The 16,508-nt window shown below is 38.7% G+C and overlaps 2 protein-coding genes across 3 annotated transcripts in view; one reads left to right on the top strand and one right to left on the bottom strand.

Annotated features, from left to right (window-relative positions):
- Positions 1 to 811: 811 nt before the first annotated feature.
- Positions 812 to 8,168, bottom strand: LOC131370030 (23 kDa integral membrane protein-like). Its single transcript, XM_058417059.1, has 9 exons — positions 7,853 to 8,168; positions 7,658 to 7,741; positions 7,338 to 7,448; positions 6,489 to 6,563; positions 6,305 to 6,400; positions 4,696 to 4,806; positions 4,035 to 4,076; positions 3,855 to 3,938; positions 812 to 3,756 (listed from the first exon to the last, which is right to left on the bottom strand). The coding sequence occupies exons 1-9, from the start codon at positions 7,910 to 7,912 to the stop codon at positions 3,640 to 3,642; spliced, it is 780 nt and encodes a 259-aa protein (XP_058273042.1). The 5' UTR covers positions 7,913 to 8,168; the 3' UTR covers positions 812 to 3,639.
- Positions 8,169 to 12,091: 3,923 nt separating this feature from the next.
- The window catches only part of LOC131370012 (leucine-rich repeat-containing G-protein coupled receptor 5-like), a 28,109-nt gene continuing 23,692 nt past the window's right edge, over positions 12,092 to 16,508 (top strand). The window contains exons 1-2 of one of the 2 annotated variants that reach the window (XM_058417024.1): positions 12,092 to 12,478; positions 15,874 to 15,945. In XM_058417024.1, coding sequence (XP_058273007.1) covers positions 12,285 to 12,478; positions 15,874 to 15,945 — 266 coding nt within the window. In that variant the 5' untranslated portion in view covers positions 12,092 to 12,284. Of the gene's footprint in view, positions 12,479 to 13,358; positions 14,350 to 15,873; positions 15,946 to 16,508 lie in introns of those variants that run through there. The other variant, XM_058417025.1, reaches the window with a different exon arrangement.

Below are 16,508 nucleotides of genomic sequence, written 5' to 3'. Positions count from 1 at the left end.
TATCTTCTGCATCCTCTACACTAGCTTCATATCCTCATAATGTGAAGGTTATATATATATATATATATATATGAGTCGATACAGTGGTATCTGCTACGGTACTATGCGATACAATACAAATTCTATTCAGAGCTTTAATGCCAAGTATGTCTGCGCATACATGGAATTTGTCACAGCTTCCAGTACACAGAGACAACAACAACAATACACAGACAATAAAAAAGTTTATAAAAGATTATACGTCCAGGTGTGTTATAGATAGAATAGAATAGGGATAAAATAGAAAAAGATCTAGGCATGTACTAGGATGTAGGGTGGTAATAAATAAAGAGAAAGTTATTGCATATATTTTTATTGCACACTAGGGGGAACGTTTAACTGTTTATAAGGTAGATTGCATGAGGGATGAAACTGTTCTTGTGTCTGGCTGTCTTGGTGTTCGGTATTTGGTCTCTCAAGTGGTTACAGCTCTGGTTTGTTGATCAGAGGATCAGGGTTCAAGCCCCAGCCCCACCAAGCTCCACTCTTGAGCAAGGCCCTCAACCCTCCCTGCTCCAAGGGTGCTGTATCATAACTGACCTTGCGATCTGACCCCAGCTTTCTCAGCTGGGATATGTGAAGAAAAGTATTCCACTGTGCTTTCATGTATGTGTGGTGATAATAAAGGTTTCTTGCCCTCAGTTCCTCTAAAAGGCTTCTTGGCTTCCTCTGTAGTGCTGGCCAGATGGCTAAAGTTCAAAAAGGAGATGGTTTGGATGTGAGGGATCCCGAGTGATTTTCTGAGCCCTTTCCCTCATTCTGGATGTATACAGTTCTTGAAGGGTGGGCAGGGAAGCGCCAAAAATCCTTTCGGCAGTCCAAGTCCGTTCACTGTAGTCTTACATAGTAATTGGTAAGGTAACAATTAAATATTAGACGATATCACTGAATGTGCTACAATAAGATACAATACAAATTCAGTTCATAAGGCAATGAGGCCAGTGTTTTCAAGAAGTGTAAACCTTAAGTTATCACACCATATGATTTTAATGCTTAGTGCAACGATTAGATATTAGACAGTGCCATTGTATCTGCTACAATACAATTTAAATTCATAATGCAATATTAGATGATATCACTGAATTTGTTATAATAAGATTCAGTACGATTTCTCTTCATAAAGCAATCATTCAATATTTAACAAGATCACTGAAGCTGCTACAATACATGATAAATTTGAGTGGAAGGTTTCACTATGATTAGTGATCGTTCAGCTACAAGAGCATTGGTGAGATCAGACACTGATGCTGTAAGAGTGAGGAGGTCTGGGGTTCAGTCGGTGTTCCAGTTCATCCTGAAGGTGTTCAGTGGGGTTGAGTCAGAGTCAGGGCTCTGTGCCGGACACTCCAGTTCTTCCACTCCAACCTTAACCTCTACACCATGTCTTCATGGAGCTTACACTGTGGGTATCTGTGAGCTTGTGTACATGAAAAAGTATAGATTACAGTTTCCTCTAAGTTCCACTGAGTTTTGTTATACCACCCTATGATACAGTGTAAGCAGCAGTTTGTAAAAGATGATATAGGCTAGATGATATGGAGCGCAGGGATCCAAAAAAACTCAAACATTTCATTCTATATTTTCAATTCTTAAAAATGGAGACACAGATAGGTCAGTGATTAAAGAAAGCATTTTCCTTTGTCTTATACAGGCGACTAAAGCTTATTCTATTATTTATTTTTTTAATTATTTATTTATTTATTTAAAGATTATTTTTTATTATATAAAGTAATACTTATTGCTACTTTAATCCATGACATCTACAGATTATGATTAAGAAAAGATCTCAGTATCACTAGGTTGATTAATGAACCACAGCTCACGTGGATTTATTATAAGTATTGATTAAAGGTTTAAGAATTGAGACAGATACAAACACTGCAGTTGAACAGAATTCAGTACAAGAAAAAAAGCACTTTAACATCTTTAACTTTTATAATGCTTTATAACCTTTATAAAAACAATATTCATACATACAGTATGCAACTTCATAAGTCAGTTATTAAAACCGAATAGCTGCAGCAGCTGTTTATTTATTTCTCTGAATAGTAGCTAACGTTTCTCTTAAACAGTGTCAGGACATCAAATAGTATTCATAAACGCTCTGTGTGGGACATAAACGTTATAACAGTGATCGTAAAGCTGATTTCTACTTCAAATATCTGTCTTGTTTAAATGAAGAATTTAAGCACAATAGTAACACACTATATTTTCATTTCCTGATGACATTCCTTCCATCTAAATCTGTTTCCATGTTTGGTAAAAGTATCCATAATGCATACAAGTGATTCAGATCAGCTCGTAGTATAGTACTTACTAGTTAATGAACACAAACTCCATGATTTATTTACAATCACGTTGATATTGCGATGGTAAATTGGATAAAACTGAAGGCACACTTGGGAAAATGAAACTGTTGAACATTTTACATGAATAAATCTGTCAAGGATTTAAATAAGGCAGCCTTTTGGTGATAGATGAGAATAAATAAATAAATAGATGCATGGATGGATGGATGGATGGATGGATGGATGGATGGATGGATGGATGGATGGATAGATAGATAGATAGATAGATAGATAGATAGATAGATAGATAGATAGATAGATAGATAGATAGATAGATAGATAATGTATTATATGCATCTTCTTCATGATAACGTTTAGTGAATAATAATGACTGGAAATAGAAAAGCTGAAAGCAAAAATGTAAAGAATATCAGTAGAATATTTAGCAAAACCAGTGAAAACATGGACTGAGTTACATTTACCAGGAATATGTTTCATAGATTCATGATATAATGAATTAACTACATTTTTGGCAGAAAAAAATTAATGAAGAACAAACTTAATGGCTGTTGTTATATAAATTATACTATATTAATAAGCAGAGTGAAAACATTATAACCAGAGGGGAAAAAATCCACCTTCTCTAAGAAATCAAATAATTAGGACCAGTGTCACTAACACATTAGAAATATTTCAATATATACATATTTAGGAATAATTAATTTTTTTTTTTGTAAATTATTAGTTGTTAATATCATTGGTTAAATTACTTTTATCCATTTCTTACAAATTTCCAAATTATATTTTTACAATTTTTTTAGTAGTTTTTGGGATAGAAGGTACGTGTGTAACTAATTATAGAAATAAAATCTAGCTGCCTTAAATATTATTATTATTATTATTATTATTATTATTATTATTATTATTATTATTATTTACTAACACAACTTATGACAAACACAAACAAAAACTTTGCTTCTAATTAACCTTCAAAAATGAAAGAGTTATATTCTTGTATTCCAGAGATGATCCCCAATTCCTTCCTCTCTGATTCACACCTACACGTGTTATTAGGAGGGTTTCCAGCATGTAAAGATATAAAAGACATATTTGATCAAATAAATCCACATTAAATCTGTATTGCCATAAAACCAATAGATACAGAATGAGTGAGAATCAGTGACTAGCTATTAAGCTTGAATTAACCTGCAGATAAGTGATACGTTACTGGCAACCTGTCTTCTTGTTTTGGTTGTACAGCTTTCTCCTGATGTTCTAACCTTCTCGAGATACTATAAAGATGACGAAGGCATCAGGTCATTTTGCGTGGCTGGAGTTCGTACTTCGTTCTCTTGTGTGAGATGCCTGAGCGTGATGAGAGCTCGTTGATTTTCTGCCACATGAGAAAGGCCACAATCACAGTAGCCAGCTGATAAAGAGATATAAATCGAGTAAAATTAATCACATGATTTTGCAATTACTTAAGTACACTGATTTATTTTTCTAGACTAATAACACCAGTCTCACCATAATAGTTGCTAAGGTAAAGTCTGTTCCATACATGATCCTCAAAGTGTTCTTCACACGTTTCATTAAGATCAGGTTACAGGTCTGAGGAGGACAAGGTGAAACTCTTCAAAGTGACTTTCTTCTTTTTATATATGAGGGATGGAGTGAAAAGCTGAAAAAGCACCTTAAATCCCTTACCGCCTCATAGATGTAGCGCAACGTCGAGTTATCATTTTTGTTCTGTATGAAGAAAGTGTCTTGGGGTCATTATTGTGTCTTGCAGTCATGCTGTTAAACTCGAGAGCATTAGAGCAGTCTGAGGTTTCTCTATCTGATCCAATGAATTATCAAAGCACTTCATGAGTTGTCAAGAGAAATAATCGTTAATAGTACTGAGAAAAAAGAAAACAATGATGTTGTGATATATCTTTAGCAAATCTGTAACTCTAACATTAATGCATTTTATCTTGAAGCCATTAGGCGTTCCTACTACTGGTTGCCATGGTAATAAAGTTTAGCATCGAGTGAAGCAGCTAGCATTCCAAATATTTTTTCTTTGCAGCGTAAATGAAACATTTTGGTGTTTGTGTATGAAGTTTTTAACGGTCGCTGTCGCTCATGTCACCAGAAGTCGTTAGCTCTTATTGAAAAAGAGCGATGTCCCTTTGCTTAGTAGCCGCGAGTCCCTGTATGTGCATTACACATCCTGACTGTGTTAGAGTCATATATTTGCAGCCAAAATGTCGTTATACCACCTTTTGCTACCTAAAATGTGACGTTCTGTAGACTCATTAGACAATATTTGTGGCTCTTACTGTCCCCAACAAATTCAGTTTCAATATGCCATGTGACATCATACCTCAATTTTTGTACATCTGGCTTCTTTGTCCATGTAGTTTTGAGGACAGTCACATGAAGGAGGTATCTTATCTTTAAAGTCACCGTGAAATATCAGACCACAGCACTCAGACTGTTAACAAAACCGGGAGACAGACAGCGTTACTCCACTGAATAAAATAGATAAGGATAAAATGACAGCAAGTGATAACATCTTGAATCTAATCAAAATGATCCGCCATTGCTTATTATCATGTTGTAAACATGCAGTTTTTGCACATTACCTCATCTCTTGTACCTTTAAATTTCTAGTATTTAGAATTTTTTGTTATATTTTATTATATTATATTTTATTTGTTATATTTTGTACCCTTAAATTCTAGTATTTAGTATTTTTATTTTATTTATTTATTTTTTATTACCTTTTTATTATCTATCTATTCGATTTTAACACACAGTTAATAAACAGTCTCTAGAGTTTAGAGTGTGAAAAACAAAAACAAAAAAACATTAAGTGAGTGATGTTCATGAGATAAATCAGATTGTTTTGAGCTGACAGCTAAGTCAAATAAATAATCACTCAAAGGTGGTGAGCAAACCCAGCCACTGGGGTTGCACATGCCAGTGTGCCTTTAGTGCCGGTCTCAAGCCCAGATAGATGGGGAGGGTTACGTCAGGAAGGGCATCGGGTCATTAAACAGATTGCCATACCGGATTGGTCGAGGCCCGGGTTACCGACGACCGCCACCAGTACTGTTGGCCAGCAACATAACTGTTTACAGATTAAAATGCTGAGGATGGAACCACTGGGAAAGAGGAGAAGAGGAAGGCCAAGGAGGAGGTTTATGGATGTGGTGAGGGAAGACATGCAGGGGATTGGTGTGACAGAGGGGGATGCAGAGGACAGATTGAGATGGAGAAATATGATCAGCTGTGGCGACCCCTGAAGGGAGCAGCCGAAAGAAGAAGAAGCAGAGTAGCATCTCAAAGTGCACAACATGTCAAGTCTTGAGGTGGATGAGCTACAAGAGCAGAAGACCATGTCAAGTTTCACTCCTCTCTGAAGCTACAGTGGGTCGACTCACCCCAAAAAAAAAGAATTTTGAGTCAACACTATGAATGTACATCAGTCTTATATTTACATTTACATTTCTGGCATTTGGCAGCCCTTCTGCCTCAAGATTCGGCATGTGGTGGGTTACGGGATGCTTTTCTGCTCACCACAGTTGTAAAGAGTGGTTAGTAACTCTATCCTTCCACTCAGCTCTTGTTTCTTGTTTTCTTTTTTTATACCATTATGTGCAAATTTCAGAGATGGTTGTGTGTCCATCACATTACATCAGAAATACTCGAGCCAAACAATTCTGAAACATAACAAGGCCACAGGAAAAGCCACTAAGATCACATTGTTTCACAGTATCGGTTTGATAACTGCACAAATGACCAGGTGTACAAAGTGGCCTAATAAAGTGGTGTATAATCTAATGGGAATCTAATATGAATATATATATTAATATATATTAATATGAATATATTAGAGCTTTCCCAGGCCACCACACACATGCTCTATTCAAACATATGACTTGAGTGCATCATCTTCATTTCATCAGGATTATTAACAGAAGTATTACCTCCTGCTGGAGTTTGTTGAGCTCATCACGGAAGTCTTTGTCTGTATTATAAAATGTGGTCATGTTTTTAAAACTCTCCTCAGCTGTCCTCTCCATCTGTTAAACAGCAGCAATACTCAGTGAAGATAACATGATAAGACATGTTGTAAAGCAGTGACCTTAAAATGGAGTATCAGGAGCATACCTGTGGCTCTGTGAGCATGGATATGACCGTCAGGGTTAAGAGGGCAATGAATTCAAGAGTCATGAAAATACTGTACTGTGGAGAGAAAGTGGAAACACAGAAGACTGTCACATGCAATAACATTTTATGTTAAGGCTTCAATATGGCATTTAATTTTCCATTAGTCCATACCCTTAAAACAAGTACAACATTGCCATGTACTGCTTTGGACAGAAGAGAATAGTCAAGTCAAGGGTTTAACAATTAATCCTGGCTCTTCATAATCTGACGTTTCACACTCTGCCTTCCTAAAACCTGCTGCAACCTTCTTCTTATTTATTTCTTATATATTATTCTTCTTATGCCTATTTGCACCGTCAGCAACCATGACTGGATAAACACAGCATGCAAGTGCTTTAAATAAGGGCTTGTCCTACGCTTTCAGTGTTCTGCACTGTGCAGGTATTGTTTTTTTGGTCTTTTTAAGTTTGTTGTGTACTTGACCAGGCGTTCACTGATACCCCACTAATTTTTTTAGTGTCACGTATTTCCCCCTCACTTTCCATCTGATACTCACGAGACGTTTTTTTTGTTGCTACATCCTGGTTTTCAAGTGATATGAGGCACACACTGTCCAGTTTCTGATTGGTTGTCTGTCCATAATGTTCTAACACCACATCAGTTCACATTGTACATGTCTGTCACCACAATGTGGAGTTAATGCTGAAAAAGCCGTGCAAACCCCACTTCTAAATTACAAGTGTGAAACATTCCTCCATTCCTCCATTCTTCCACCATTTAATTTCCACACCACGTGAGCATTCATTCACTTGATATAGAAAGCAAAAAAAAAAAAAAACCCTGGCTCACCAAAAAGAGAACCAAGACATGCTCTTGGTATGCTCCATAGATTCCTATGATGGAGAGCAGGATGGTGGCCAATCCAAATCCAATGCTGAAGAATACACTGTAAGTCCCATCCTGAAACCAAAAAGGTGCAATACCATCTCTTGCATAGAGTTGCATCAGTATGTGCAAAGGGAAGTGGATTCTAATCATTCTTTCATTTAGAAATTTGTTCAAAAGGAGTGGGAATATAACACAATGTAAAAGGAAAAACAGCATGAGAAACAGTGCTAAAAGATGCAGATTAATGACAGTGGTGTTATAACAAGTATTATTGGTCTTACTTGCCAGTAATATCCACCTATCAGTGGCTTAGTCTTAAAAGTGCTTATCACTATCCCAACCAGAAGCAAGCCCATCCCTAAGAACTGAGAACAGAAAGGTCATGAAATGAATGCACTTTCATTTTAAACCAAACAAATCATCTGAACATCCATTACACTGGGAAAAAAAGTGAGAGTTGAGAGACTGTGTCTTACCACGAGCAGAATATTAAGAACGATGCATAGTCTTCTCATGAAGGCGCTTCCTTTAGCCATTGTAAGTGGAAGAAAAGGGCACTTATGTTCAGCTTCTCTTATGATAAATAAGCAGAGGTCCCACGGGTGTTTTTTAATGCGCTTCTTGGCAGAGGCTGCGTTGATTCAGTGTTGTTCAAAGATACCCGGATCACAAAGTTTTGGCTACACTGGTGGAAAATGACCAAGTTTGGAATCCTTCACTGGACTGTCATGCAAAGTCTCCAGCACATTCTTGGCCACAAGAAAATATGTGTTTCAATTAGACTTGCTTCACAGCTCTGTTACATAAGAGTGTTGTGGAAGGAGGAGCTGAAAGGTTGGGTGTGTTTCCTCAGATTATCAGAAAATCCTAAAAGCATGGGAGTACATAAACAAACGTTTAGTGCCAGCACTAATTATCCTGTGATAAAGATACACACACACACGCGCACGCACACGCACGCACACGCACACACACACACACACATTATGTCCATACCTAAATTTAACATTAGGCATAAGCTCAGTAATTTTAAGGGAAACTTATTTATTTGTCACAAACCAAAGCTCATTTTTAATCCTTGTGTTTTTCTTGGGGACTCCCCTCCTTGCAACCCCACAACCCCCCCCCCCCCAAATTACTCCACTGACCAACCTGCCCCCACATCCCAAATCACAAGACACTGCATCATATGGTCAGAGTCTCTCTCTCTCTCTCTCTCTCTCTCTCTCTCTCTGTCAGACACATACTCTCTCTCTCTCTCTCTTTCTAACTGCATCATATGGTCAGAGTCTCTCTCTCTCTCTCTCTCTCTGTCAGACACATACTCTCTCTCTCTCTTTCTAACTGCATCATATGGTCAGAGTCTCTCTCTCTCTCTCTCTCTCTCTCTCTGTCAGACACATACTCTCTCTCTCTCTCTTTCTCACTGCATCATATGGTCAGAGTCTCTCTCTCTCTCTCTCTCTCTCTGTCAGACACATACTCTCTCTCTCTCTTTCTCACTGCATCATATGGTCAGAGTCTCTCTCTCTCTCTCTCTCTCTCTCTGTCAGACACATACTCTCTCTCTCTCTTTCTCACTGCATCATATGGTCAGAGTCTCTCTCTCTCTCTCTCTCTCTCTCTCTCTCTGTCAGACACACTCTCTCTCTCTCTTTCTCACTGCATCATATGGTCAGAGTCTCTCTCTCTCTCTCTCTGTCAGACACATACTCTCTCTCTCTCTTTCTCACTGCATCATATGGTCAGAGTCTCTCTCTCTCTCTCTCTCTCTCTCTGTCAGACACATACTCTCTCTCTCTCTTTCTCACTGCATCATATGGTCAGAGTCTCTCTCTCTCTCTCTCTCTCTCTCTCTCTGTCAGACACATACTCTCTCTCTCTCTTTCTCACTGCATCATATGGTCAGAGACTCTCTCTCTCTCTCTCTCTCTCTCTCTGTCAGACACACACTCTCTCTCTCTTTCTAACTGCATCATATGGTCAGAGTCTCTCTCTCTCTCTCTCTCTCTCTCTCTCTCTCTCTCTCTCTGTCAGACACATACTCTCTCTCTCTCTTTCTCACTGCATCATATGGTCAGAGTTTCTCTCTCTCTCTCTCTCTCTCTCTCTGTCAGACACATACTCTCTCTCTCTCTTTCTCACTGCATCATATGGTCAGAGTTTCTCTCTCTCTCTCTCTCTCTGTCAGACTCTCTCTCTCTCTCTCTCTCTCATATATTGTGTTGTGGGGTATTTCCATGAATTCTTATAAAAAAGGAGCCAACGGAAACTACTTCCTTTGCTTCATGTTACAAACTTCTAGGCTACGATGAGGTGAAATCTTAACAGTTAATGCTATAAGCAGATGTTTTTTGTTCTTGATTTTGTTATACATGTAATATGTTGAGTGAAAGTTATGGCAAGTAAAAAAAATTCAATCAAATATTTTCATCAGAGAAATCTCTAATGCTTCTGTTCTGTTATTTATTATTTATTTCTTTTAATTCCTCAGCTGTCACACTCACTCACTGAAGAAGGAAAGAAAAAGAAGAGTCCCCTTTTCAGCAGTACTGGTACCGGTCCTGCTACTTGCATAATTATATGGCATTCTTAATACAGGCGTTAAACTTTAAATGCTTATCTAAACAATTTGTGAATACACAAGATGTGATATATAAGTGTTTAAATTAAGATGGACGACAAAACAGACAGAAGAGACGGAAGTCCTGAGATAAGATTTAATGAATGTGGCTGTATTTTCTGCATTCAATAGTTAGTGAAGATACACATGAGTAAGGTGCAGTTTCTCTGTAAATGTTATAGAATTCAGTTTTGGGCAAGAACATAGTTTTTAAGAATTCTAAAACAAATTACAAATCTATTTAAAGACACATGACATGGCTATAAAAGCCAGCCTAAATGCCACTTTTCCTCAGAGGTCAGCAGGGGGCAGAAAAACACAAGCAAGTCATGTAGGGTAGCTGTATTGCAGTGAGAAATACTGGAGTATTGAACAAACAGACAGACAGACAGACAGACAGATAGATAGATAGATAGATAGATAGATAGATAGATAGATAGATAGATAGATAGATAGATAGATAGACACCCCAATGGGAAATAAACACTGAAACGCTGTTTCCTGCCACACACACCAATCTGCCAGTCCTCATCTGAAATATGAGGTAAAAGGTAATGCTTAGTAGAGAAGTCTTTTCTCTGGCATGTTTTTGGTGCGATTAAAGTATAAAAGAAACTCTGTTTGCTAGATTGGCTAGATTGGCAATTCAACCACACATTGCTGACATTTGCTGTTCTTCTGTTATCAAAGTTTGTGGTGAGATATGCACTCAATTTTCCTACACAGTCTGGCCACCAAGCCTTATTCAAATTAGACTAAGTGGTGGAGATAGTTATCAAAACGTAGATATATCGCTAGAAATATGTTGGACTGATTGCAACACTTTTTTTTTCGTGTGCTTGAAATAGTTTCTCGTATGATTGTGTTGAAGTTTTCAAATAAAAGCCTGCTGAAGGATGTAAGGTATAAGGTCTATGTTTCTCTAATGCACACGACACAAAGTATAAGACTAGGGTTGTTTAGATGGTTTAGGGTTCTTTCTTTCCTAAATTTGATCAAGGACCTAAGATCTATGTTTCCAAATATATTAATAATGCATGTTTAGGTGGTAGACCATGATGACTTATTTCCCACACGAAGAAAGAGAAAACCTTTTCTTAACACACCAGTGATTTTCTAGGCTAGTTTCATGTCCTCTGAGTGGTATTTGAGATGTATTTCTGCTGGAAATCATACTGAAACCCTGGTTAATAATATTTCGCTCTTTAGTGTGAACCTCAGCAGGACTATATGTCCAAAAGCATGTGGACACCTGACCATCACATCCATAGGGATTAGTGATCATTCAACTACAAGAGCATTAGTGAGATCAGACACTGATGTTGTACGAGTGAGGAGGTCTGGAGTTACGTCTGTGTTCCAGTTCATCCTAAAGGTTTTCAGTGGGGTTGAGTCAGAGTCAGGGCTCATTGTGGGACACTACAGTTGTTCCACATCAAACGTCCATCATGTCTTTATAGTTTTGTTGTCATCAGGAATTGCATTCCATGATGCTAGGACAGGTTTGGGTCTTTTACTTGCAGTAAAACAGTAATGATAGAATGACAGCATACAAGGACATCCTAAATAATGATGTGCTTTCAACTTTATTATAACGGTTTGGGGAAGAACCACACATGAGTGTGATGGTGAGGTGTCCACATACATTTGGCCATATATTGTACATCTCAGAGTGCTGTAGTTAAGATGCTGGACTGGATTTGACTCTCGGCTATCTGTTATGGGGATATTTTGTGGCTGTGTAATTCTGTTTCAGGCAAATTGTCGTTATCAATGCTGTCCTGTCCCACCAACATCTGTCATGAGGTGCTGCTGATACTGTGGATATATTTCATGGAGCTTTTTTATTATTATTATTATTATTATTATTATTATTGTTATTATTGTTATTATTGAACTTAATTGAGAAGCAAATAGTTTTATAGGCTAATTATTTTCACATCATTGAGATTAGATTAAACGCATTGAGCATTAGCATTTAGGAGACTAATCCCCCACTTTTCCCCCTGTGCTGCCTGAATGTGACTCGCCACCGACCCTCACACAAGGTACACAGTGACGTCAGGCGCACGAGGCACACCGTAGACGGTGAGGTAGAGACTCTCCACGGATAAATAGCAGCTTCAAGTCGGAGTACCTGTGTTTCCATACCGCCCATGCGCGCAAGATTAATAATAATAATAATAATAATAATAATAATAATCGTCCTGCGCTGCGACCAGCAAAGGTTTTTTTTTTCTCCTGACCAGTGGAAACACTAGCTGCTGCGTTCTCGTGCACCGTGAATGGTGATGTTGTCGCGTGCGCGTTTAATCCTCTGGCTCGTGCTGCTGCAGTGGTGCTGTGGGTCGCGCGCGCGGACAGGCGACTGTCCGGTCCTGTGTACCTGCGAGCAGGACGGTGTGTATGTGAGAGTGGACTGCGCTGACCGAGGACTCACCACACTGCCAGAGTCTCTCAGCGCTGACACCACTTACCTGTGAGTATTTATAAAAGACTTTTTTACAATGTATATATATATATAACAACATTTATTACTAAGTGTGCAAATTATCTGTGAGTGACAATTCATACTGTTTATCTCTAAGTGTGTAAGTCTTTAAAGCATTAGTCTCTAAGTGTGTACATCTTCATACCAGTTATCTCTGTGTCACTGTTTATACTGTTTATCTCTAAGCGTGTAAGTCTTTACACCATTTACACCGATCAGCCATAACACCTGCTTAATACTGTGTGGATTCCCCTTATGCCACCAAAACAGCTCTGAACCCATCCAAGCATGAACTCTGCAAAGATCTCTAAAGGTGTGCTGTGGTATCTGGGACCAAACATTGGCTTGTCCTACCAAGGATGTGCAATTTTGGAAGCCTAGTAAACACCCTGAACTCTTTGTCACATGGCCGGGAGCATCATTCTGAATGAGGACTCTGACATTATGGAATACGGTTGCCATGAAGGAGTGCACTTGGTCTGCAACAATGTCTAGGTAGGTGGTATGTGCAGAAAGTAACATCAACATGAAAGTCAGGGTTCAAGGATTCCCAGCAGAATATAGCCCAGTGCATCACACTGCCTCCACCAGCTTGTCTTCTTCTCATAATGCATCTTGGTGCGTCCCCAGGTAGGCAACACCCACTGAACAACCCCACTGAACACCGAGTGAACCCCAGACCTCCTCACTCTTACAACATCAGTGTCTGATCTCACTAATGCTCTAATGTTCATCTAGTGGAAAGCCTGCCCAGGGGAGTGGAACACATTATAACTGCAAACATGGGGGAATAAATCTGTGTTAATGGCCATGGTTTTCAAAAGGGGAACATATGGGTGTAATGTTTAGGTGTCCACATACTTTTGGCTATATATTGCATGTATTGTGTAAGATACTAGATGCACAAGGTTTTGTTATTTCTAATAGCATTACTTTATATACATAAATTATTTTGGTCAATGTGTTTATTCATAACAGCTTATAACTGAGAGAGGATGCAGTCAAAGCAATTCATCGCTAATGCCTTGGTCGAAAGCGTTGCTGTGTTGATCTGGTGTTAGAGCTGGTGATTGTCTGATCAGTGAGCAACAAGAAAGTTCTACTGCTAAAAACTCAACACCCAACTTCTGGAAGAAGATTTATTGCCTCGTATCCTCGTAATGTGAAGCTGTTTGACCAGTCCTGCCCCTTTTCACTGAAATGGAAGTCCAATTAAAGGATGGTGCCAGATGTTCATTGTGGCAGCAGACTGAACCACAGCAGGTGCAGGGAAACCTGATTCGTCCCTTCTTCTTTGATTATTCTTTACCCAGTCTGATTTTCAAGCTGTGTAATCAAATACTGGTAAGATTATTTTTGTCATTGATCAACCATTGTTTTGCAGCCCTCAGCGTACAGGCCACTGAAGTTCAGTAGTATGTAGTTTTGGGGAATGAAAGTCAAAGGCATTTTCACGAAGCCTGAAGGAGGGCATGCTGCCTGGCTTCTTTTCTCCTTCGGGGCAAGGAGCTCCTTTGGCTGTGCATTTAATTGGAGCGGCCATGGTAAACAAACAAAGCCGCTATCTGTTCTTCTCTCGCTTTGTGTACCTTGCAGACACTGTGACTCCACAAACCAGTAGACTATTCATGATGGGTCCAAAGGAATGAGGCTGATAGAATTACGAGACTGCATGGTACCTAACAATTTTATCCATCTGATAAGATTGATAGGTATCCTACAACTTCACCTAGACACAGTGAGCCACCTGGCAAAAAGACCTCCTTTTGTACTCTGCGTTTAGGGACGAGACAATCCTCTGCAGCAGAGCTAAGAGGGAGAGACAAGGGAAGAGAGTGACCATCAGCTTCTTTGAAAAGGTATCCCTGCCCTATGCGAGTCAGCTGCCCTGTAATTTATTTCACCCTCCCTGCCCCCTGCTGCCTGGATACTTTAGACCCTTGGGAAAGACACTGAGGAGCTATGAAATTGCCTCTTTTTTGCTTGCCTAACTTTCTCCAAGCTCCCTCAGCCCTGCATTAAACCTAATTATGCAGCTGCTGCATTGTTGATTAGAGTCAATCCAGTTTCCTAGAAGGCGTCTCGGTGCGCTGCTTTAATTGGGGATCTCCTTACACACCACTTTGTGTTGATTTGTCCACTGCTGTGGACTAAAACATCAACTAAGCCATATCATTTGATAAATATTAACACTCTGAACTTTCTTTGTTTTGCTTGTCAAAAACAAAAGACATTTTGGTGAGTAATCTAAATGTCTTTTCTCTTGTATAATCTTTATTACATCCAGTAGAAAATGTCTTTTATCATGGCAGCAACTACAGCTACCAGTATTTTCAGGAAGCTTTCCACAAGGTTGGCAGACCTGGTTTTGGAAATCGTCCCCTCTTTGCTGATGTGTTCAAGCTGGGAGAAGTTAGATGGTTTTTGCTGATAGACATCAACCTACAGGCCCTTCTATATATTTTCACTTGGATTTTACTCAACATCTTCTCCAGTCCTGGCAGATGAGCAACATCTCTATAAATTATGCTTCCACCACTATGCTTCACAGTCACGGGGATATTGTTTGGTGATGGTTTGCAGGTGATGGGTCGTGTTGGCAAAAAACCTTTTACCAGTTTGTTGGAAGATCTTTCAGGTGTCTTCAGATGAACCCTTTTGAGAAATTTCTTTCAGAATTGCTATTCGGTTCCTGGTGGCCTCTCTGACCAAGTCCTTTCTTTCCTAGCCGTTTAGTTTTGATAAAAGCTTTGGTAATCTTTGTATATCTGTCAAATGAAGGGTACCTTTCCACAACCTTGTTGTCGTTTTCTGCTCTTGAAAACTAAAGGGCCAGACTGAACAGGTTTTTTTTTTTTTTATTCAAGCCATCAATATATTGCTCTGATTCTACACAGATGTAGAAAAAAATGTCAATGTGTTTATTCCTGAGATTCCTATTTAAGGGATGTTATAGTGAATGGGGCGTATTCTTATTAAACCAAGATTTTTAAATAATATTAATATAAATAAAAATAAAATAATATGATTTTTGTTAGCTTTTCTCTTTTTAGAATCATTCATTTCAGCTAATAGGCCAACTCATTGTGTGAAAGTAGTTTCAACAGATATGTTGGGGAATGGTTTCCTTTTATTCTTTGTTATATGGAGATAAACAATTCCAAATTGAGTTCAGCTATACACGGAAAATATTGACGCTTATTGTACATGCAGTACTGGCACTGCTCTTTTGTTTGACTATGAGAGGTTCGATTTCTAAATCTACTGATAATGATATTTTGATTATAGCAGAGATGTGGCTACATTTCATTCACTTTCATTTGCTGGTAAACAGATACACAATCCATACAGACTGATTTAATATTCCTTTTATCTCTCTGTAGTGATCTGAGCATGAACAACATTAGTCAGCTGCCCAGCAATGCTTTCACCACTCTTCAGTTTTTGGAGGAGCTGTGAGTATAATCCAAACACACACACACACACACACACTTCTTCTTGTATTGACAATATAAGAAAAATACAATCAGTGCAATAGACTGGAAGAGGTATTGGATAAAAAGACATACATAATGTCCAGGTATTTTAGGAACAGTGCACCTTAGCTCAAAAGCATACCTAATCCTCTTATAATAATCCTATTTACCTGAGTAATAAATACCTGAATGTCGAATGCTTCATGAACAGCTAAATATGTCTGAGGAGGTAATGCGCTAATGAGCACTCTGCTGTAACAACAGACTCCATGTGCACAGTGAGGATCCATGTGCATAAGGTTTCATTCATGGATCACAATCCAAATATCAATGTCCGTAAATCAAGCAGAGGTCAAAACACTGGCGATCAGAGTAATCCTGGCCAAAGGGTAATCCAAGAGTCAAATCCATGAAACAGAGCAGAGGTCATACACATCAAGACCATACTAAATAATAAGGCTTCGAACTCGCATAATACAAAAGGATTGGCAAGACTTCGCCTTGCATGAATGTTCATGAGCTGTTTATATGGCGGCGAATCC

Source organism: Hemibagrus wyckioides, linkage group LG19, assembly GCF_019097595.1.
Source record: "Hemibagrus wyckioides isolate EC202008001 linkage group LG19, SWU_Hwy_1.0, whole genome shotgun sequence".
Taxonomy (NCBI): domain Eukaryota; kingdom Metazoa; phylum Chordata; class Actinopteri; order Siluriformes; family Bagridae; genus Hemibagrus; species Hemibagrus wyckioides.
This window is presented reverse-complemented; position numbering and strand designations above follow the sequence as displayed.